This window comes from Saccostrea echinata, unplaced genomic scaffold (assembly GCF_033153115.1).
Source record: "Saccostrea echinata isolate AGI-Se365-2 ecotype Australia unplaced genomic scaffold, CSIRO_AGI_Sech_v1 ptg000054l, whole genome shotgun sequence".
Classification (NCBI taxonomy): Eukaryota; Metazoa; Mollusca; class Bivalvia; order Ostreida; family Ostreidae; genus Saccostrea; species Saccostrea echinata.
In genome coordinates this window covers 45,815,023-45,837,907 of record NW_026889803.1, presented here as the reverse complement: position 1 = coordinate 45,837,907, position 22,885 = coordinate 45,815,023, and the positions used below count along the sequence as shown (strand labels likewise).

At 31.3% G+C, this 22,885-nt stretch overlaps 2 protein-coding genes across 3 annotated transcripts; one reads left to right on the top strand and one right to left on the bottom strand.

Annotated features, from left to right (window-relative positions):
• Window positions 1–3,811: 3,811 nt before the first annotated feature.
• Window positions 3,812–5,236, bottom strand: LOC133204934 (uncharacterized). Its single transcript, XM_061340675.1, has 2 exons — window positions 4,583–5,236; window positions 3,812–4,534 (listed from the first exon to the last, which is right to left on the bottom strand). The coding sequence occupies exons 1-2, from the start codon at window positions 5,234–5,236 to the stop codon at window positions 3,812–3,814; spliced, it is 1,377 nt and encodes a 458-aa protein (XP_061196659.1).
• A 5,690-nt stretch (window positions 5,237–10,926) lies between these two features.
• On the top strand, window positions 10,927–22,753 carry LOC133206343 (uncharacterized). Of its 2 annotated transcripts, none has more exons than XM_061342297.1 (8): window positions 10,927–11,129; window positions 13,112–14,044; window positions 15,018–15,144; window positions 18,404–18,569; window positions 20,323–21,226; window positions 21,435–21,552; window positions 22,166–22,320; window positions 22,512–22,752. In XM_061342297.1, exons 2-8 carry the CDS (start codon window positions 13,122–13,124, stop codon window positions 22,609–22,611), a joined length of 2,493 nt encoding a protein of 830 aa, XP_061198281.1. In that variant the 5' UTR covers window positions 10,927–11,129; window positions 13,112–13,121; the 3' UTR covers window positions 22,612–22,752. The 2 variants fall into 2 exon arrangements, with proteins under 2 accessions (XP_061198281.1, XP_061198282.1); XM_061342298.1 differs by lacking the exon at window positions 10,927–11,129 and adding an exon at window positions 12,852–12,930 and having other exon boundaries at window positions 22,512–22,753.
• The last annotated feature ends 132 nt before the right edge of the window (window positions 22,754–22,885 follow it).

Genomic DNA, 22,885 nt, shown 5'->3' with positions numbered 1-22,885 from the left:
ATTAAAGGTAAAGGTTGTGCAGGTATAAATTTGAAATAACATTTTTTAGTTTTTTTTTTTTTTTTTTTTTTTTTTTTTTTTTTTGTTGGAGAATTATTTTGTAATTGAAACTCGAAATTAATTTGTATCTTAAACCAAGATTTATATTTTAGATTTACTCTCTAGAATGAAGGTAAGTAACACTTTACTGTTTATTTCAAAGAAATTTTGTTTACAGTAGAATACAAGCACAATGGTAGCGCATTATCTTTCCTTTTTACCAAAGTATGATTTTTACCAATCGAATTTCAGTAAAAGAAATATATTGTTTGGCACATTCATATAGGTTTCATTCCTCACGATATATGTAACAATTAGTTTACCACTGAAAATAAATTTACTTTTAAAATTGAAGTTATGGCCATCAATGAAAAGAATTACTGTAGATTCCTAAATATACGCGAGGAATTATCGCGTAATTACGCGAGAAGCACCACTCGCGAAATAAAATTACTCGCTTTTATTTTTATAGTGCTTTAATGTATGTAAAATCTCTAGATAAATCAACGATTCGCGAATTTTTGTTCTCGCGATTTGACGCCCTTGGGCCATTTCGCGATATTAAGTACTCGCGTAAAATAAGGAATCTACAGTATCACACCAGCGAAAACTTAAAAAAACTATACATATATTATTCCAGGGTACTGAACAAGAATCAACTCTGCCGACGCTATAAATGGAATATATAAGGATATCATCATAAATAAGGTAAGCGATTGTTGAATATATTTAAGTACAAAATCTTTACCTTGTATGGAAAAAGAAACAAAAGACGCCAAAAAAGCAAAAATGAGGAATCTAGACGACATCTCATCTAAAAACTAAGTATAAACTTTTATGCATCGCACTATATAGTAATTTTTACAAATATAATTTATGCATCGTTAGATTCATCTTTATAAAGATGATGCCATGGCGATGTTTGCTTTCTACATGCTGAGAGCCACGTACTGAACTAAAATGTATCAAAGAATTGATTTAATCTAAATATGTCTTATAAATCCATGTAGAAGATATTAAGCAAACCTTAGTCGATAATCCAGTGTGCGAAAAGTAATCTATAAATTATTTAGAAGTGCACTTAATGTAATACTGATATTTTTTAAGTGCCCCTATAGATAATCTGTGAAAGGAAAATAAAACAGTTTTATAAAACAGGAAGTTTGTATAAATGTTTACAATTAAAAGATGCGTCACCTTTTATACATGGAATAATAATTCAGAGAGTATGAAGGCTTTTGCGTACACAGTTATTTGAATTTTCAGAAAAATAAAGTTTTCAGAGTTCTTGCAGTAGGGTCTCAAAAATAAATAATTGTTTTCTTTAATTAATTGCATTTGAATTCATGATTTAAAATTTCTCGCAATTGAACACATTTACAAAACCGAAATACATAAACAAGTAACCTTAAGATCACAAAAAAGCCTTTGAAATAATGAAAAAAAAAATCATAGCTATTGACGTTCTTCTAAGATACTCTTTTTAATTGTGATTTAGAAATTATGTAAAAAGGAACTTAGATAACATAGCGCAAATGTAATTTGAACTGTCGTATCGAGAGTAGTGTTACAGTAATACGTGTAGAAAGAGACGGGATAAGATGGCCACTTTAATTCTGAGATTCACTCTCCTCTATTTTACTCTAAAAACTACTTTAGAAACTGTAAACCAACTTTAATTCGCAATATATGCCTGAGTTTTGCGACTTTCTTCTTCGGGCAAACATAAAAAATTCAATGTGAAAATAATGCTCTAGATTGTTTTGCTGACAGGGTCATTGTATCGACCATAGAATTTGCGAAATGTTGACTTTAAACGAGACTGCTGTATCATCAATTTATTTGTCAATAGTTTGCATCGTTTTAGAAATTGTTCTAACGTTTCAATATTATATTGACATAAAATTGAGAGATAAAAAGTAAAATATTCAAGTACATTCTAAAGAGTTAAAAACAATGTTTTATTGAAATATAACACATCCAATTCATGAACATTTCCAAGAATAAAAACGATACAAGAACCAATATGGTCCAACTCGAGAAAACTAAAGTCAGCAGGATCCGCACAGCAGAAATAAACCTGACTGAATGCTTTCCAAATACATACTGTATATAGATGTGTACAGTGTTTTTTTCGTTCCGTCTGATGTCGTGTTAAATGTGTTGTAAAAAAAAAGATAGAAAATGCTTTTGCTGAACGAAAAGGATATACGCCGGTCTTACAAGCATCCATATCGTCCATAAAGTCACTTGTCTGTGCACTCTCTTATCCATTGATATTTCTCAAGAAAAATCTCGTTGCATTACAACACTTGTGGACTGTGTCCTATGAGAAAGGACTGGGAAGATCGTCAGTTATTTTAGTGTCTGTCACAATCCTCTAACAGGTTTTTATTCAACATACACCTTTATGCCTGATCCTGATTTTATTCAGTCCGCCTCTTCTGGAAAATAAAATAATGGAATAAAATAGTATAATTCTGATTAGTATGTAATAAATAAATTTCGTTGAAAAAAAAAGAACAACAAAACTTGTCTTTTAAAACGGTAAATCTCAGATGTGTTTATCTACTTTTTTTTTTTTTTAAATTTTGACACAAGAAGTAGCACAGATTAGATAAAAATGGCCAAAACTGAAGAATTTTTTTTTCTGAAAGAGTTCTTTTCCAACTGAAGAATAAGGTTACTTCGCTTCCGAAGAGAGAAAATCTTGCTAACATATAATAAAATAATAAGATCAATAATGATTTGTCGTATACTATTTACCATTGCCCAGAAAACTCAACCACATTTGTAACCTCTCTGCATTTATTGCAATGCCAATTTTTACACAGTCGATTAAGTTTGGAAAAAATTCAGACAAAGAATTTTGACAAATCTTGTAATCAATAAATTCATCAATCAGTGAAACTAATGTAAGCTAGTCATTTGTTTTAGATTCGATTAGTGGTCATCTGTCTAACCGTGTCGATGATCGAAAGTCAACGATAAAGAAAAAAGTTTGAGCAATTTTTAAAAAGGTCCCCACTTTCTGCTTACTACACATATGGCCCGTATACCAAGAAAACGTAACATTTTCTTTAAAAACATTTACATGTAATTTCGATAAGTTTATACTTGAACACCGAAAAAAACCCCAAAAAAACTTTACAATAGATATGGAATTTTAACAAACACGCTTTTAAACTGACATTACACTAAATTGTTACTTGCAGCTTGAAAGATAAGATCCTGTGGAGCGTCGACCTTGTACTAATAATTACCGATTTGGAGCGTCGAGCAGGTACTGTAAACCAACTATTATTCGCGACATCTTTTATTCGCAAATTTTTCAGTTTGGAGTCCATCCGCGACTACTAATTTTCGCGACTGAGGCAACATTCTACATAAATGCAAAGGTAAATAATTGGTTCGCGACGAGAAATATTCGCGAGTGAAAGAAGATTGCGAAACTCGTGGATATTTCTCGCTCGTGAATAAAAGTTGGCTTACAGTACTTACCGTTTTGAACAGCTTTACTTTTCTAAATGTTTCTTGCATATACATGTATCTTAATTTAAATTGTCCAAACTTCAAGTACATAACACTTACCATTATACAAGAAAAAAAAGGTATTGGCGAGTAACTAGGATAATATGATTATTTACGAATTTTACTGATAGACATTGAAACTTTTATTTTTGGAATGATTAAGTTATAATGAAGAGAGTGAGTTTGAGGGAAAAAAATTGTGTAAAAAATATACTACTGACAAGAATGATCTTAAAGTGACTTACACACAAGCGACTGTTTTAAGCACGCATTTATTCCTGTAGGACATTCCATCAGTTCCACACACTGGTCGGAGATTAGAGGGACATTTCTGGCGTTTACTACATCCTTGTCTCTCATTCTGTCCAACATTCACAGGATTTTGCAGGTGCATATTATGTCGTCGCACTGTTTTATGGTCTATTGAGATTTTTCTGTTTGATAATTCCTGTATATAAGAATACTGTTTTGGCACTAAACGATGTACAACAGAAGATTTTACAACTGGTTTTATTCTCGTGGATTTATGGACTATTTTATTTTTGATCTTATTGGCGTCTATTTGTTTCTGTTCACTGCTATAAATTGGCCTGGTTTTTGTTGGTATTCTTGTCATGACCTTAGATACAGAATTTACTTCTTTTAACACCGGAACTTGATGACGTTGTTGATTTTTAGGGAAGCGGTATTTTGGAGGATACCTCTTAACCGGTCTGTTTAACCTAACCTTAGCACCTCCCTTTGACGTAACCATTTTCACTAGGGTAGGTTTCCTTGGTGCGGATGTGGTGACGTCTTCCGCCTCTACTTCCTGAGGCTGTGTAGTTGTCTTTTGTTTGCTCTGTCCTATAGAAGGTATAGTTGTCCGATCCTCCAGTTCTACTTCTTCTGTGACAGTTCTTTCCGTAGTTGTTGTTACTTTAATATTTACGGCCAATGTTTTAGGTTTTGATGTTGTAATATCCTCGGCCTCTATTTCCGCTAGCTTGTCTGTTGAAGTTACTGTGGCGACTGTCGTAATATCTTCTGCCTCGATCTCATTACCTGCCGCTGAACGTCTGGTTGCTCCAGAAACGGTCGTCATTTCTTCTCCTTCGTATTCTGGTTCTTCGGTAGAACTTAAAAAACTACGTTTCTTTTTGGTAGGATAATCGTAAAATGGTGTTGGGTTCACCGTAGCTCCATAGAATTCAGGGTAGAAGTAATAGTATAGATCATGCTCTGCATATTGATATTCTTGTGTTGGTTTTATTGTAGTATAGTCACTGTAATATGCATCGAAACTCAAAGGATAAGCCGTCTTCAGATTAGGATGTAAAACCCCGTCTTTTGGTGGTTGTTCCTGCTGTGCATGAATGTCGTTTGTCTTTTTCGCCCATTTTGATGAAATCCTTGAGTCCTGTTTTGGTTGACTTTTCTGGTTATTCTGCGGTTTCGTGGTTTTCTTTCTTAGTTGCTGAGCTACATTTCCACTTGACGCAGCAGAGTTTGGCTTCGCTGAATTGTATGAATGTTGTTTCTGTGTAGTTTCATTTGAATTCCAAGGTGATATCTTCCCGGTATTGTATTTTGGATTTATAATGTCGTTCCATGAAATTTTTGATTTATTCTTCAGAGGCGTCCCATCACCTTGAAAGATATCATATATGTCAATATCAAAACTCATTTTTAAGATATAAATATAGGTATTTCGTAATTTTATTTAGCAAAATTGATCATTGAAGTATTTTGGTCATCTGGCTTAAAATAAAAATTGAAAAAAGTACGTAAAAATGGAATATTTATATAATATATATAATAAAGAAAATTTAAAAATAAGTTTAAAAAACTTACACTTTTGATAATCCAAATATATCAATACAATAAAGGTAAGTGAATAAGTCACGACCGCTTTCTTCATTGTATTGAAACGAAAATCGTCTAATAAGCAAGTATACACTTTTCTTATTAAGTTAACACTTGTTGTTGAACAAGCGACTGATAATTCACCTCTCAGGACAAATAATTCTCATCATTAATCACCTTCTCTGACCGGAATCACGTCATCAACAAAGACACACAAACGAGGAAAAACAATACATAATTAAGGGTTATGGGCTGTGTAATAGTCCTATAGGCCACCTTGACACGATCGAGTTGGTTTTTGTCTCATGCTCCGACTTTTAGGACATTGTTTATCCATCAATTAATTTGAAGTCGGAGACACTGAGGACGAGGGACATAGATAACATAATAATAAATTACAGTGTAAGAGTGATCCATGTTTAAAGGAATCAAATATATCTAATGAGATATGATATGTCTAATTTATTTTCTGTTAAATCACTCAAGTGTAATATCCTTAACATCGGAAACATTAACTATATTGCATTCTTTTTTGTCACTTTAGTATCGGCTGTTTGTATGGTTATTCAAGGTCTATCGATAATAAATATTCATGAAATATTTGTCTGCCAACATGCTTTTGTGATGCATTCGTAAATGTTTTTTGTCGAATGCAATGAAAATTTGCTAGGAGACGTTTAATTTTAATATATATCAACAAATTTAATACTAGTAACTTCAATCAATTGCTAAAAAATTGCAAAATTACTGACTGTATGACTTTAACCTCTGAAAATTGATTTGAAAGGACTTAGCAATAAAATGTTTTCAAGCTCAGATCTAAACGATGAGTCGATCATATCTGTCAAAGGATTACATCAAAACATCGAGTGATTCATGTCAGATATATTTTTTTTATATAGTCTGAGGATGAAGAAAGTATAGGTATTAAATCAAGTCATGGAGTTTCTCATCTGAGAACATCTTTTTTTTCTTTCTTTTTTTTTTTTTTCGATTTTATGGTGAAAAAAAAATAGTAACATCATTTATGATCTTTTGAATTTAAAATAATCTGAAGGATTAATGAACATTTTAAATACTGCATTTTTAAAGATGTTTTGGAGGTCAAACGACTTTGAGACAGGTGAAATTCATCATCTGGCAAAAAGATAATTTTCAGTAGGCCTAAATTAGCAAGAGTTATTTCCCGTTGGCCGCCATATTGGAGGTCAACATGCTCATATTCCTTCATTATTCAACCAACTTTAACTTTTATACTCGCCATTGTGGGGTAGGAAGCATTGTTTTTCTGAAAAATATACATTTGTTAAAGCCTTCTTTATTTCATAATTTTTATTCTATAAAGATTTTTCCTCAAATATTTTTGCTACATCCTCGTAGATTTGGTAAGACAAAGAGGAAAAATCACAGGTTGACCATCAAGATGGCGGCCAAGGGAAATAACTCGGAGAGAAAATACGTCATATGAAAACTATCTATATACAATAAGGAATATAAATACCATTTCGTGATTACGAGAAAAATAAAATAATATCTTGTGTAGTGTGAAAAGCTATCCCGACTTTACTTAGCCTTAAAGACAGTTAAATCAGTTTCCATTCTTTAAAATAAAACCCTATCCTCGAGAATGAGGAATAAATTCATGATAATACGATGGGAAAATCTTGAACAACATAAGATTATTGCAAATAATGGATCTTGACCACATCTATACGAGGGGCTAAGGAGAAGAAGGAACGAAACGACTCTCTCCTCTTACTCATCCATAGAAGGGATGAAAAATCCAGTGGAGATTGCTTACTTCCTTTTACAGATGGACCCCTCGAGTTACTTCCTTGTACAGATAGACCCCTCGTTTTATACAATACTTATGTATTACTTATGTTCAAATGAAAACATCAATTCATTTTACCAAACAAAATGTAATAGGTTTACCCTTAACTTAGCAATATAACGATATCTAACTTAACACGCAAGTAGATATAAGTTACTAAGAAATAAGGATGATATGAACGTGACATTATTGTGATAATCACGATAGAAAAACTTCTAACATAGTATCTCACTCTTTGGCTGGCGTAAATCAAGATCCTTGTGATAGATATATCACTGCAAACACAGAGACAGTATACCTATCCCAAAGTGACAGTGTAAATTCTTTCAGCTCCTTTATTTTCACACCGACTTCAGCTCTCTCAGCTGAGCAGTTGTAGACCTAGGTAAGATCACAGGACGTTTTCAAGAGCAAACTAGGAAATAAGCATCTGAAGATCAGTCTCAAAGGTAAGTTGATCACAACATAAGAAAATACTGGTTCAAAAGAAAACTTTGATAAAAATATCACATATTACAATTCCTGTCTATTTATCAGACGTTTAGGTAGAAATACAAAGGAAGTTTTGAAAATTTTCTCATGAAATTAAAAAACCAGAGGAAAATTATTTATAACCATGCTCATAACCATAAGGTGTATTTGTTTTAAAAAATATATCAATGTATTTCACTGAAGTCCATTTTTTTTATTTGGATGGAAAGAACGTTAATCTAACAAAACTTTGTGATAAACGTGATTACTTCAAATTTTCTGTCGTCAACTTCCTTTATTTATATAGCAATATAACATTATCACCTGCATGCTCTATACGTACGAACAACTTCTAAAACGAGGGAAGCTATTGACAAATAAGTTGATGATACAAGGATACCAACATTTTCGTTTCAAGTCAACATTTTGCAAATGCTATGAAAACGAGATGGGATCAGGTGTCAAGGAGGAGTAAGCATCCCCTGTTAATCGTTCACACCCGCCCTGTGCTCCTTGTCATTATCGGGTAAACAGGAAAATCCGTAGACAATTCAGTGTGGATAAATGGCCTAAAGATTTGTAGGAAAGTCGTCAGTCAACTTAACGACAAATTGTATTTGCAAACAAGGTCATTGTATGTACCATATAACTTGCCTACTGTTGACTTTAAACGATGTCGATGATATCCCTGTATCATAGACTTATTTGTCAATAGATTGACTCTTATAGAAAATGTTCTTAGGTAGAACATAACGATTTCATGTCATGATTTTTTTTTTCTTGAATGTTGAAAATTAGCCAGATTTTCGTTAGAAGAAATCTGATAGAACAATAAGACTTGCCTCCTTGTCTTGTAGATATATTGGAAAATTTCAATTCACAAAAACAAAATTAGAAAGGTTCTTCAGGTAAATGTATTTATTTGTGGAGGTGAGGTCAAGTGGATATATACGGATATATATGGACGTCTTTAACAGAAACATATGTGAAAGGTATTATATGTTGCTTTCACTTACAGCAATAGCAAAAGATGATGCTTTATATATACAAGAAACGTACAGCATATTGAGGTTTTTTGCTTAATACCAATACTTATTTACTTATTTAGAATTGAGGATTTTAATTTTGTGTAATGTTTTATATCAGTGTCTTCAAAAGGGGTGGATGTATATTGTTCTTGCCACCTTTGTCAGTCACCGATATATATATATATATATATATATATATATATATATATATATATATATATATATATATATATATATATATATATATATATATATATATATATATTAATTTTAATGAAATTTTCCTTATGTAACCCATTGGAAATCTAAAATATTCATTATCCTTTAACACGCGCGAAACCTTGTCATTTTGAAGTAGAATATACAGTAAGAACTAGAAATATTTTCAATACTCTAGGAATACCAAAATGTGTACTGTTTAACTTAATTAAATTAAAAACAATTACCCTTTTAAATTATTGTAAAACTATAACAATTGTACGGTTAAAGTTAATTTGTCATTTTTTTTCCTCTCGCTATATTTATTTGCGCTATTTAACTTTCAAACGTCACATCGGCTCTTACGTCAGTTTTAAAGCACAACCAGTTCTGAGAGATTGACGAAATTATCAATTAATAAGAGAGAAATTTGGAGAAAGTAAATATAAGCATTGAATTCTAATTTTTGGACGTCGTCGGTCCTGTAACAGCACCTGTCCTATGGATGGATAGATAGAGATGATAGATAGATAGATAGATTTACTTTTATGTCCAATGATGCGACTGTAATTTTATCAGTTTTATGAGAAACTTTTAATTTGTTATAAAACTTTTGCTTCATATCAATTTTTAAAATGATCAAATGTATTGCAAACTTACTAATATTCGAAACTATGGCTGCAATAATTGGTTTCTTGCCACGAAATATGACACATGTGAGCGTTATGGCTCTTGTGCCTCTTGTTTTGATTGTGCCTTGTGTTAGTCATCTTGCACAGTTGACATACATGCATATAAAATTTGGAGGATGACATATTTCTGACTAATTTCTTTCATAATTACAATAATTCCACTAATCGTGCAATCCATTCATAAAAATATATATATCTATTAATCTAAATATTGCACTCTTATTTTAAAGTCTATTTTATTTATGTAAACTTCTATGAATAAAAACTCCCTTAAGATATATCAGTTGTCTAAAATAGTGCAGAAAGCATGCATTTAATTTTTTTTTTTTTTTACAAACCTCATTAAATCAAGGATTACTTTAATTTGTCGCATACATTATGTACAAGGTGTTTTCTTTATTTTGGGGGAAAAATTGAATATATCATCACTTTAAAGGTGAGTAAATATTGAAATATCTATAAAATATACACGTTTTTACAACTTGCAACGATTAATCCATCCCTCTGGTAAATAACGATCAAGTATGATTAAAATCTTAAAATCTTTGAAATATTTCAAACAGCTAGACTAAAGCATTACCAATGCACTTTTATCTGTCTCACTCATCTTACATGTAGAATAATTGACCTTACTACTAATTTGATAAGATAATTAAAAAAAACCAGTATATCAAGAAAAAACTCCAAAAAAATATTATAATAGAGATAAACGCGCGTTTATGTCTTTATTTGATTGATAGAAAATTTTATATTCTGAATCAGAATCCTAATTTCACATTTGACATAATTAATAACTGCTCAAAAATTGAGATTATGGTCTTTATAGGGACCCTGATATCTTGATATCTCGGAAAGAAAGAGAATGCATAACGCTACCTTTTTAAGAAAATAATAAACTTTTATAAAAAAAAATATAATGAAAAAACTTATGATTTGAAAATGATATACTGCCATATATAAATCGAAAAAAAAGTTCTTTCCTTACAGAAAAGAGCAAATCATAAAAAAGGTAATTGCAATAATATGTTAGCTATAACATACACATAACAGTATATATGATTTAAACAAATTATGAGACTTGAATTATATAAAGATTTTATGAGACTCGTTCATGAGCGATTCAATTTTTTCAAATTAAGTGAATTAAAAAAAAAAAAAAAAAAAAAAAAAAAAAAAAACCTGTAAACAAAAACCTTGATATTATTTGAAACCTTCTCTCAAAGGCTTCATTTGCCCAAGCAATATGGCCGATGGTCTACATTTGCAAAAACAAGAATGAGTTGTCGTTCGTGACAAAGATGGCGTTCATTGATAAGGATGCATGGAACATGGAATCAAACTGGAAATGTGAATTACACAAACGTGACATGGAATGGAATTTTCTTGGAGGTACTAGATAGAAGTTTATCGTAGCCAATGCATCAAATTTTGTACAACAGAATTAACACGTGGAAATTTAAACAGAAGGACAGTCGTGACCTATTTTTTCGTGTAAGTTTTAGCTAAATATTGTGTGTGTTTCATATAGATATAAAACGTGTTTTTGTTATAAAACAAGAGCCTTCAGGCAAATTGTCGCTGTTTTTGTTGTAAAACATTTGCACTTTGCAGTCTTGTAGTTTTATCAAAGCATACTATTCCATTGACCATATTGCGACTTCTTTCATACAATATTTTCAGTTAGTGGATTTTAGAAACGCAATTTCTATTCCAAATTTTCCTCCAAAAACAATTGACTTGTATTTATAAAGAACAGACGATTAAACGAATTTAAGCATTATACTCTTAAGAAAGGTATCTACAAAAGTACAGTCGGATATTTGTAAGTTCACTCCAGATTCAGGTTCGATCCCTTTTCTAAAAGATAGCTTGTTGAAAACATTAAATCATAACAAAATGATATAATGTGAAGTTATATTCTTGAATGCATTTTTCTTATTTTTGAATTTTATAATTACTTTCTGTATAAGATGGTGACTCTAAATACAATACGTTTATATACAATATTCTAAGGGGTCTAGAAGGGCTACCTTTTATTATCTGTTAACTTTTTAAAATATCTTTCAAACAAAACTACAACTTTAAAAATCCAAAAATTTGTAATATTGCTTGTATGACATTTTTTTAAATCTAAATTCCACAATTTTAAGACGTTACGGTAGTTAGTTTGGAAGTTATTACCTTAGATGACAAATATTTTGGTAATTTACATACAATATATACTGTTTCGGAGCTGCAATTGGCACTTATCGAATCCATGTCAATTTCTCCCCGTCTAGCTCATTTGTTTGTTACATCATACCTTGTTACTTGTTATCAGGGATGTTTTTACATACTAAAACATATTTCCGTACAAAGAAAATATTAGACATAAATGTACTACACGCGTTTCTTTTATTTCAATCTTGCATACATTTTTATTAATGTTATGATAAACAGCTGGAATATATATTGAAAAAAAAAAACCGAAAGGTACTTGTAATTTATAGAAACCTCTATTTTTGAAATGGTCTATGGTCCATGTAAAAATAAATATCTTAAATTTATCTTGATTTTGGAACAAAAGATGCTTGCTATTTTTCTAAAACTTTGACATAAACTAAGAATCTGTTTGGTAATAGTTAACTCAACAATTTCTGAGAAAGACAATGACTAGTTGACCAATTTTGTATTAAATTCTACGCTGTAAGCATTAGCTACAGAGCTTTTTATCATGAACTCCATAGAAAAAAATTTAAAGAGTTTTTTTTTTTTTTTTTTTTTTTTTTTTTTTTTTTTTTTTTTAGAATTTTGGAATTATCAAATGTCTTTACTAAAAAGCACAAGAATTAAAGTGAAGAAAGTATATGTTTAAAAATAATTTTAAAAGAGTTCTTAAATGTTTATTAATTACCGAAATACATTGTTGAGTTACAAAAAAATGCTCATTAATGGAACCTTATTTTTTGTTGTTCAGTAGAAGCAATAAAAATGTCTCGACGCATATTATATGAGACAATGTGCCACTGAGGTAAAACGAATTCACCCTAATGCACATATGTAAATGCGAATTTATTACTCTATCTGTAATTAATTTAGGACAAATAATTTTATAAATTTTAATTACATGTGATTTATTTGTCATGATTTTAAGGAATGAAGGTTTCCCATCTCATTAAAATTGGTATTATGAGTTTCCATGCACCATCTAGCATCCATTGTAATTTTCCAATGTAAGAGAGACCTGAAAATTTCGTTAATTTGAAGGAAGGATTTAAGGATTAAACGCTTAATTCGTTGTTTCCAGAATAAGGTAGTTATTGTTAAATTTCTGCACATTTCTACATATCAGTTCAATGAATATCAACCAAAAGATTATAAACTGGTACTATTTTATGATAAATATGTTTCTCTTTTATCAAATTGATAGATGATAAGTAGATACATAGACACTTTCAGATTTAATTGAAATGTATAGAAATTTTTAATTTCAGAAAATGAGCCATGTTCGCCCAGGTTCTCACAGTTTCTGTCCTGATAGCTTCGGTGGTTATTGCTAAGGAATTAGGTTGGATGAAATGGGACAAATTTGATGAGCTGGATTTGCAGTTTCGAAGTATGACAGGAGAAAACTGCAGATCAAAGAGCATCAATGAATTAATCATGCCTGAAAATGTTGTAACTCAAATTCCAAAATATAACGATTTACGCACCAAAGTGTTCTACAAAAACCGGACAAACCTCATACATCTGCATAATATGGCCCTAAACAGAGCTTATTTTTTTAGTTACATTTTCCAAAGAATGAACACCTCTGAAACTTTTAGAACGTTGCCAGATTTGCATTACATACACCTGTCAGTTGCTGCCGACCTCAATGCAAATCCAACTGTAATCAATGGAAGTGCTCTGTATTTCGATATCGATTGTTATTATCCCAATTGGCTGACCAACTACGATATAAATCGTACCCTTCCATTGTTTGCACCTCGAGCATGGCGATGGGATGATACTTTCGACATGGACAATCACCTGAGAGAACCAACTCTGGACACACTTTTCGTATTAGATGCTGGCAGTGGTTTTAATAAGAATTATACGAAAAAGGGATTCCGAATGAACCCCTGGTATGATTTCTGGCTACCTGACACACAACCCATTTATGATTCAACATACAAATTTACTTGGAGTGTAAATCTGAAGTTTTCCAATAGTACTGGTGTCTTTACACAAAACACATTTGAAGGATTTAACTTCTTTGGGCCAAATAACCCTGGAACTAATGATCCGATAGAAAAGCAACCCGTTCGTTTTACCAGACCGTATTTTGATTGTGGACGATCTAACAAATGGGTGGTATCTGCAGTGTCTCCAATAGCAGACTTTATGCCTCGATACAGCAATTGGACTCACCTCAGACGACCAAGGTACCAAAATTTCCTGATATTTAAAATGAACAAAACAATGACACCTTACAAAATATTATATAATGTATGTGTAAATATTGCTCACTCAAAGATCTGGAAGCTCAACTGAGATTTTCTGGTAAGGTTTGCCGTCTGTTGTTCATTTTAAATTCATGTTTGATAAGAACTTAAAGTGGGATGGTCCTTATCATCACTATTATTTGGTATAAAAGTGTATCGATTGTGAGAATTAAAATATTTTACTCAAATCTCATGGAAAAAGGAGAATTGATTTAATTAAAATACAGATTGGCAATATCATAGTCTGTAACTGAGAATAAAAGGAAATAATGGATGGGCATAAGGATACCACTGGTCATTGCAATTGATTCAGTAATGAATACGGTTAATACATTTTGCACAACACGAAAGCGTCGTCGCCTTATAAGCTTCGCCTATTCGGCGAAATTGTGTCAACATGGATAATCGATGTCTTTTAATTATAAATATTCATGACATCTTTGTTTTCCATTAACATATTGAGTAAAGCATGTGTTCGACATACGTGTCGAAAGTAACCATTTTCTTGATAAAACTGAAAAATAATTTTATTCCAACATTTCGCTGATGAAATTGCGGACCATGTCACTTTAAAGAAATGAGAAATACAGAATGCGACAAGTTTATTTAGTAAAAGCACGATTCCCTGGCTTGTTTAGGCCTAATTGATAAGGGATCACAGAGGTGACTACGTGTTGATAATTAACATAATCATATATCTAAACGTTTTCAGACCATTAAAACAAGATAATGCCCTAGCAATGCACATATGTTATTTATGTACCTCAATAAAATAGGTTGATAATGTTGTTATATACTTATCCACGTATTTGGCGTCCTAAGTATGTTCATAGATCCTTTCTTGTTGTGATGTTAGAGAAAGTTAATTCAGGTGAGTGGTGTGCTTCATATTTTTTTTTTAAATTTCTTGCAGATTCATTGGTGCTGTGGTGATGGACACAGATTTTGAGAAAATAGATTTTAATCCTTGTGGAATAAGTGTCGGCAATCCAGGACCAAGTTATCTGGCAGGAATTCACAAATGCAAGGCGCACTCAGGGGTACTGATACATCTCTTCACAGAAATCTATTAGTAATCTGGAAATGATATATTAAAGGACGTATTTAATTTAATATAACAATGATCAATTGATGATAACTACAATTGTCTCTAATCATTCTACCCTAAGATTCACTTTCCTCACAATATATATTATATCAGTATTGCACAACATGTAAGATATAGTATTATTTGAGTAAGGATAAAACCAAACGGCACCAATGAGTGAATAAGACAGTAGCTAAAAGAAATATGAAGATAACGAACAGTAATCAAGCACAACAGTCCTCTGGAACAACAATTGGGAACAAGTTAACACGGACCAAGAAAATTATCAGAGGTGGGATCAGGTGCCATGGAAAAGTAAGCATCCCCTGTCGATCGGTCGCACCAGCCGTGTGTTCCTTGTCACAATCGGGCAAACAAAAAAATCCCTAGACAATTTATTGCATAAATAATGGTTTAACTAGTTGTATGAAAAGCATAGTCAACATTCGAATTCACAATGGATTGTATTTGCTAACAAAGTTATTGTATCGACCATAGAATCTGCGAAATGTTAACTTTAAATGAGATTATTGATATCCTTGTCAATTTATTTGTCAATATTCTGCTTCGTTTTAGGAATTGTTACTTCAACGTGCTCTTGTGCATCGAATCAACTTGGAGTTATAAACTCCATATGCAAGTGATAATGGTATATTACTACATAAACAGGGGAAGTTGAAAATAGAAAAGTTGAAGTCAGTACGTTATCATAAATTTGGTTGTAAGGTTTCTATTAATATCTTTTTTCTGGTAAATATAGTGTAGTACACTGAATTATTACAACAAGGTGCTAGCTATGACAAACTAAACATATTCGTAGATAGAAAAAAAAAAATAAAAACAACAATTAACGATTAATACACACAATTGCTTTTACTGTAAATAGTTGACATCCTTTTATTATTGTGTTATATGACAGCTCTTTCGCAGCAAAATTCATTTTTTTTTTAAAATGTCAGAATAAGGACCTTTAACAAATAGATGACCATAATAATGTTATATTGGGAACTGATAAACAAAGTTTACAATACAGGAGTTGCCCACTCGTCTCTAAAGTCCACCATTACAGCGTTGGTGTAAATAATATAGTTTCTAGTGAATTTTATTGTCACCACACCCTTGCTCGTCTTTGCAGTACTTCATCATTGCACGTTGCAGAAAATGAAATTAAAACAGACCAAAGGACGTGCCATAAGAAAAAAAATATTTAGAGACTAAATGTCTCAATTTATCTTGCAATGCATTATCTTGGCATTTTGTATATGTAAAAGAAATCATTTCGCGCATAACAATTAGAAACTCTTTTGGTAAACTAAAAGATATTTCACTCTTCAGCTGTTATTCAGAATTAAGGTATTCAATGTATAATGAAGGGATATTGAACAATTTTGATACATTTAAACTAGTTAAATATATATTGCTAGGTAATGATGAAAGTGAAATAAACTAAATTCACATGACTGATAACATATAAGAAGCCGGCCATTTTGCACCTTAAACGTTTTTGAAGAGTTATCTACCCTCGATGAAAACAAGAAAATTTTAAATTTGTCAAAATATCTGTGGTAAATGATTCATTTTATTTCATATTTCAATAAAGAGAGAGTTTATGCGTATTTTCACCAAGTGATTTGTATGAAGTTCAAATTACTTTTTACAATATCTTAGTAAAACAGGCACTGCCCATAGGCTTCAAGGTAAAAATCTAGGTGCAATTAATTGGACAATAATCAATTTTTTTAAAATTCCTTTGGTGGAGTATTTTTATTTGATAACATCTTCAAAATGCTACAATGATTAAAAATGTCCGACCATTCATTTATTAGGTACAAAATATGGTCGTAATACATTGAAAACCTTAAATCACTTTATTTTTTTCTTTAATTAATTTTTCTCTCTCCCCTTTTAAATAACTAAATATAAGTTGAAATAGATGATTTTTGGTGCAGATAACCCTCCTTTTAAGGTTATATAGTTAGATATAAATGTCATTTTTAAAAAAAAAAAAAACTCAAATGTATATGCTGACTCTAACATGTACACCAATACGGACCTAAATGTAAAGATGAGTAAATGTTCCTACACTGCATGTTTCAAGCAAAAAGATAAAATCCAAACTCCTTTCAGTGTCGTATATCTATAAGGATTTCAAGACGAATATTGTATTTAAGTATTTATTGTTTTCTTAAAATATAATGTTCTTGATGTGTAATGGAGAACATGGCTACTGTAAAATCACATATTTCCGTGGTGGTAGGGGGGACTAAATTTTTTCGTGGGGATTTGATTTCGGCGATGAAGAATTGTTGACTAGTTATGTACATGTTTATGGCATTTTTCATTTCGTGGTGGACATGGATTTGTGGGTTTCTCTATACCTCGAAAACGACGAAAATTCAACACCCTTGATTTTAGTGATTTCGCAGTATTTGTTTTAATTTGGCGAATTGTCTATTCTTTTAACTTTTCTGCTTCCTTATAACTTCCTGAAACAATTAAAACCAATAATGTACACGGACAATCCTTAAATATTTCAGAATTAACCCTTTTTTCTTTCCATGGTAATGGCAGCCAATTTGGAAACTTTAAAGTCCAGAAATTTGAGGAACACAATACCATTCACTTTGAAATACCTTTAAAGGGGAAAAAAGTTCGTCTAACCAATTCATTTTTTGCAGAAATCAGTTTGACTTGAGGCATTGTATTAATGCTTTTTATTTTGAAAAAAATAAATAAATAAATAAAAGAGAGTGAAAAAAATTAAATTCACAATGTTCATATTCACATATGATCGAACATAACATAACCCCCTTATTGCATATTTAAGGTGAATTAGGGTCAGAAAACGAGGTACATAATCAAAATTCTTCACATTGACAAAATTTCGAATCGGAATTCATAGATCCTGAGATATATTATTATCTATGTATCCTTGATAAATGATTTTATAACAGGTTTTTAAAAACACCTGTCTGTTTAGAAAAAAAAATTAAGTGAGTAATAAACCTGATTTATAGAACTCCAGATATTAAAAAAAAAGCTTTTTGATTTATTTTGATGGTTCAGAATAACATAAATGAAAACGGCTTATAAATGAAGAAGCCAAATTAAAATGATATTATCTGATGTACATTTTATTTTTGTAATCAATCATGGGTACATTATGCACAAGGCTTCTGTATAAAATTATTTAGCTGTATCTATCATTTCAGTGCAAGCACCGTGGTGGTTTTGGTTTTCGAAGAGGGAGTTATAGATGTAAATGTCGAGCAGGTTACAGGTATTCAAACGAATTAGAAAAGCCTTATATGGGTTCTGATATAGAAGAGTCTACATGGACAGAGTACCAACAAGGCTTCAATTGTACTCCTATTGATCGTAAGTAATAACAGGAGTTTGGAAATAGTATAAACAGAAAATTTCATACTCATCTGAATATGATTATAATTATAATAAAATATCGACAAAAGGCTGATTATTTATAAATTGGAGTAAAACCTGTTAAGTAATCGATTTGATTTTTTAATGATTGTTCAAATAAAGTAATGAGAATGAAATAAGATCTTTAATAAATTTAATAAAATTAAGTAACAATAAGATGCTTATCGATACTTAAGCGAAAAGATTACTTCAGAAAAATAGGGTTTCAGAAAAATATTTCAAAAGTTATCATCATTTTAGATATTTCATTGAATTCTCATTAGGAGTACGTAATAAACTAGAGCAATGTCGGAACTGATGACAATTTAGATTGCATACCTAAATAAAAAAGTTACACCTGACATACACGAAAATTACTGATTACATCCCACACAATGTTATGGTCTTGTACATTAAAGGTGCTTAGACACAGATTTGAAGTTAATATCTTCTCAAATTTTCTGTATAATATCACGACTTATATATTGCAATAGCATTTCACACGAAAATATAATTAAAAACTTATTTTATCTAGAAATTATTGGAACTACGAATTCCTAGACGCGTTTGATTAACACATCATTGCACTTTCACAAATTTTATCTTTATCCTAAATATTTAAGAAAAGAAGCGATTTTGTTGTGTATTAATGAAAAATATTACATCTATAATTAAGAAAATTCAGAGTAGAAATGTGCGAAAGCAATCCCTCTCACTAATATCGTCAGCTCGTGCTCAGTGTTGTGTACAGAGTTTAACAAATTGAATACACCCGTGAAACGTAAACTGTTTTTGTAAACAGGGCACGAGCTCTGTCATTGTTCATGTTTACGATTCACTGGGTGTGTTCAATTGTTAAAATCTGCACACACCACTGAGCACGGACTGACAATACTGTGAGTGGGTTTTGCTTTCGAACATTTTACTCTGAATTTTCTGGATTATAGTTTTAATATTTTTCATTAATACACAACAAAATTGCCACTTTTCTTAAGTATTAAGAATAAAATTAAAATTTGTGAAAGTGCAAGGATGTATGTCAATCAAACGCGTCCAGAAATTTGAAGTTTCAATAACTTCGAGATGAAATAAGATTTTTATTTTATTTTAGTATGAAATGCTATAGCCACATATAAGTCATGAAATTATATAGAAAATTTGAGAAAATATTACCTTCAAATCTGTGTCCAAGCACCTTTAAAGGCATCTGTGTAAAAAGAAAAAAATCTGTAGGAATATAATAATGGATCAAATCAATGAATACAAATGGCTGAGATATGACTTTTATAGAAACAAACTACTATAACAACCCCTGGTCACACACAATTTTGTCCAGAAGAATTACAAATGTTATGTATTTGGAAATCTGAATTTTAAACGAATTTCAAAATGGACTTCGCTTTAATATTTGTATCTGCAAAATGTAAAATAACCAATAAATAATGATAAAAAAAAATCGAATAGTTAATGTAAAATTTAAGAGCATCTTGGGTTATGTAACACTATTTTTCCACACAAAATTCATTTATAGAATTTGAAAATTGTAATCTAAGATGCTATAGTATTCTGAGCTTGATCACTGTTATCTTCACATTTTTCATTTACACATTTAAGCCTCGAATCATAAACATTTGTTTATCTTTATAAAAAAAAAACAGAAGCAGGTCTTATTGTCAAGAAAATACATTTTTATCTTTTGCATTCTTGACAGATCTAAACGTTTTACCGGCTATTGATGCAATAGATAGTGTTTCTATTGAATTTTTCAACGAGGAATACAATACTGGTGCCATTAAATCAAGATCATTGAAATCCATAACTATTCCAAAATCAACACAACTCAAAACAAGAAGCAGCAGAAAACGTAATAAGAGGTCGCATAAAGACAGACCTCTATTTGATCCATTAGCTTATGAGAGGGTTATAAAAATATACCGTCAGAAATCCATGGTGACAGGGTCAAACTGTCAAAGCCTACCCCCTTCTACTTTGATTTTACCCGGTGACGTAGGCTATGGAGTAGATACACAATTTAAATACCAGGCCAACACGGCCCTCCGACTGAGCCATTTCCTGTCTGCTTATCTTCAGACCATGGAGGATATGGATTCTTTCGGGCATATTCGAGGAGGATCTCGTCTTCATGCTGAACACTTGTTCGGAGAAGTTTTGGCTAATGTAATGGCCGATTACAAAATATTATCGAGTGGTATATTTTACGAACCCTATAGTTTCCGAAGTCCCAATGAATCATTTCGTGAATTCTTTGGTCCGTATGCATACAGACACAAGAATGAATTTTATGCTATTGATACCGCTGGACTAAATACTCGTTATACATCAGAGCTATGGTACAGAGAAATGAAGTTCCGGTGGAATACCAACACAGATCATCTACAAACTTTCAATATCCGCTCTATGGTGCGTTCAGATATTAACGGCTCCAGTTCTGTGCGGCACGAACATTTTCCCCTGACCTACAAAGCTCCTACAGTGGATCAGGGTCTTTGGATGCCGCCCAAGTTTAAATGTGACGGTAAAATAGACTCTTGGGTTATGACGTATGTTGTACCATTTTTTCGCCGTATAAAACTGTCAGGAAAAGTGCAGTTTTCGTAAGTAGAAATTGTAAATACATCTGTACATAGAAAAAAAAAATATTAGCGTAAACGCAGGCTGGAATATATACACAACAAATGATTACTGCTAAAGCACTTTCTCTTTGAAATATTTTCTTATACTAAGTGTTCAACTGATTGAGCAGTGATATGTGTAATTTTGTTTTGATTGATAGTTAGGCATAATTTGATGACTGTCTTATAGGGGAGTGGTGACTGTTGATGTTCCGCTAGACTTGTTGGAGATAAATCCATGTCCGCAGCCTTTTTATGTCAACAATGCATTCAAAAACACAGCTAGGTGTCACACACAGTCTACAACTGTAAGTGATTAAAGCATTTCAACTAAGTATCTAATATCCTCTTAATTATCAATTCATTTAATATTTTAGAAGAATTTTAAAATATGGTAATAGTTCATAACACTTCACATGTTTCATATTTAAAAACAGAACGAGTGACATACATTTACAGTGGCTAAAAGTTCAATTGATTTTCTTTGATTAAAGTTTTAGTCTCTTCCTAATGCTCCTCGAGTTTTTCCCGTGTGTGAAAACCCTCTACAAGGGAGACATCATGGCGGGGCGGGGCAATTATTTGGGAAAAAAAGCGATTTATGTGGACCGGTCAATAGTTTTTGTCCTAATACCTTTTACATATCATAATCCCTCTATAGGAAAAGCGCTATTAATGGGATTTTCCTCTGTGTTCATAAGTAAAGTATCTTGCGAAGATTATGAACATTTGTTATTTCAGTAATTAGTCAGAAAAACAATCGTTCATTCTCACTGTCATTCACCAATATATATATATATATATATATATATATATATATATATATATATATATATATATATATATATATATATATATATATATATATATATATATTACATAATTGAAATTTCTAAAACCGCAATCTATTACTTTTTATAGTGCCGCCGGAAACGAGGGTTCCGTTTCTCTCGCACGGCATATGCTTGTGACTGTAAACAGGGATACGAGTATCAGTTTAAGGACAAAAAACGATGGATAGCAGGTGCCCTGATTGAGCTTGAGTATCAGAAAAAAATCAGAGGATTAATTAGCAGGTTTGTAATTCTAGATATATTTATAGATAGATGTATTGAAGAATTCACTGACGATTTTTTGTGTCAGGAGTATGTGAGCTTAAGCCCTGTGCTTAATTGTATTGACGAACTCACATAAGCTTTATTCTGATATATACCGGTCTGTAGAGATATTGTATAAGTACATTTTTTCTTATTACTTTCTATTTTAGATACGATTCCCTGAGATGCAGGATATCATCTAGTCCAAAATTATCCTATGATTCTGTTATCTTGGTGACTTGTTTATTTTTTTTTCTTTTTTTAATTTAATATATGTATAATATTACTAAATACTCATATTAATTTGTGCTATTTGTTTCCCTTTTTTGAATTCTAAGAATTTAACTAATAAATGCAATAATTCATTGCTTATTTATACATTCCTCATTAATTTACCCTGTTTAATGACATTATCATAAAACTATTATTAATCATCCCCGCATTTATTATCTTTTATTTATTTCCTTTTTTTTATTCTAATAATAAAATTCTTATCAGCTGAGTTCATTTTTGTTCATACTAGCCTTATCCTTGAGAATTTGGG

Coding starts and splice junctions, on each gene's coding strand:
- LOC133204934 (XM_061340675.1), bottom strand. CDS start 5,236: ATGAGTTTTGATATTGACATATATGATATCTTTCAAGGTGATGGGACG. Junction 4,535..4,582: donor AGGCAGAAGATATTACGACA/GTCGCCACAGTA, acceptor ATAGAGGCCGAG/GATATTACAACATCAAAACC.
- LOC133206343 (XM_061342298.1), top strand. CDS start 13,122: ATGTTCGCCCAGGTTCTCACAGTTTCTGTCCTGATAGCTTCGGTGGTT. Junction 15,145..18,403: donor AATGCAAGGCGCACTCAGGG/GTACTGATACAT, acceptor CTATCATTTCAG/TGCAAGCACCGTGGTGGTTT. Junction 22,321..22,511: donor ATCAGAGGATTAATTAGCAG/GTTTGTAATTCT, acceptor TTTCTATTTTAG/ATACGATTCCCTGAGATGCA.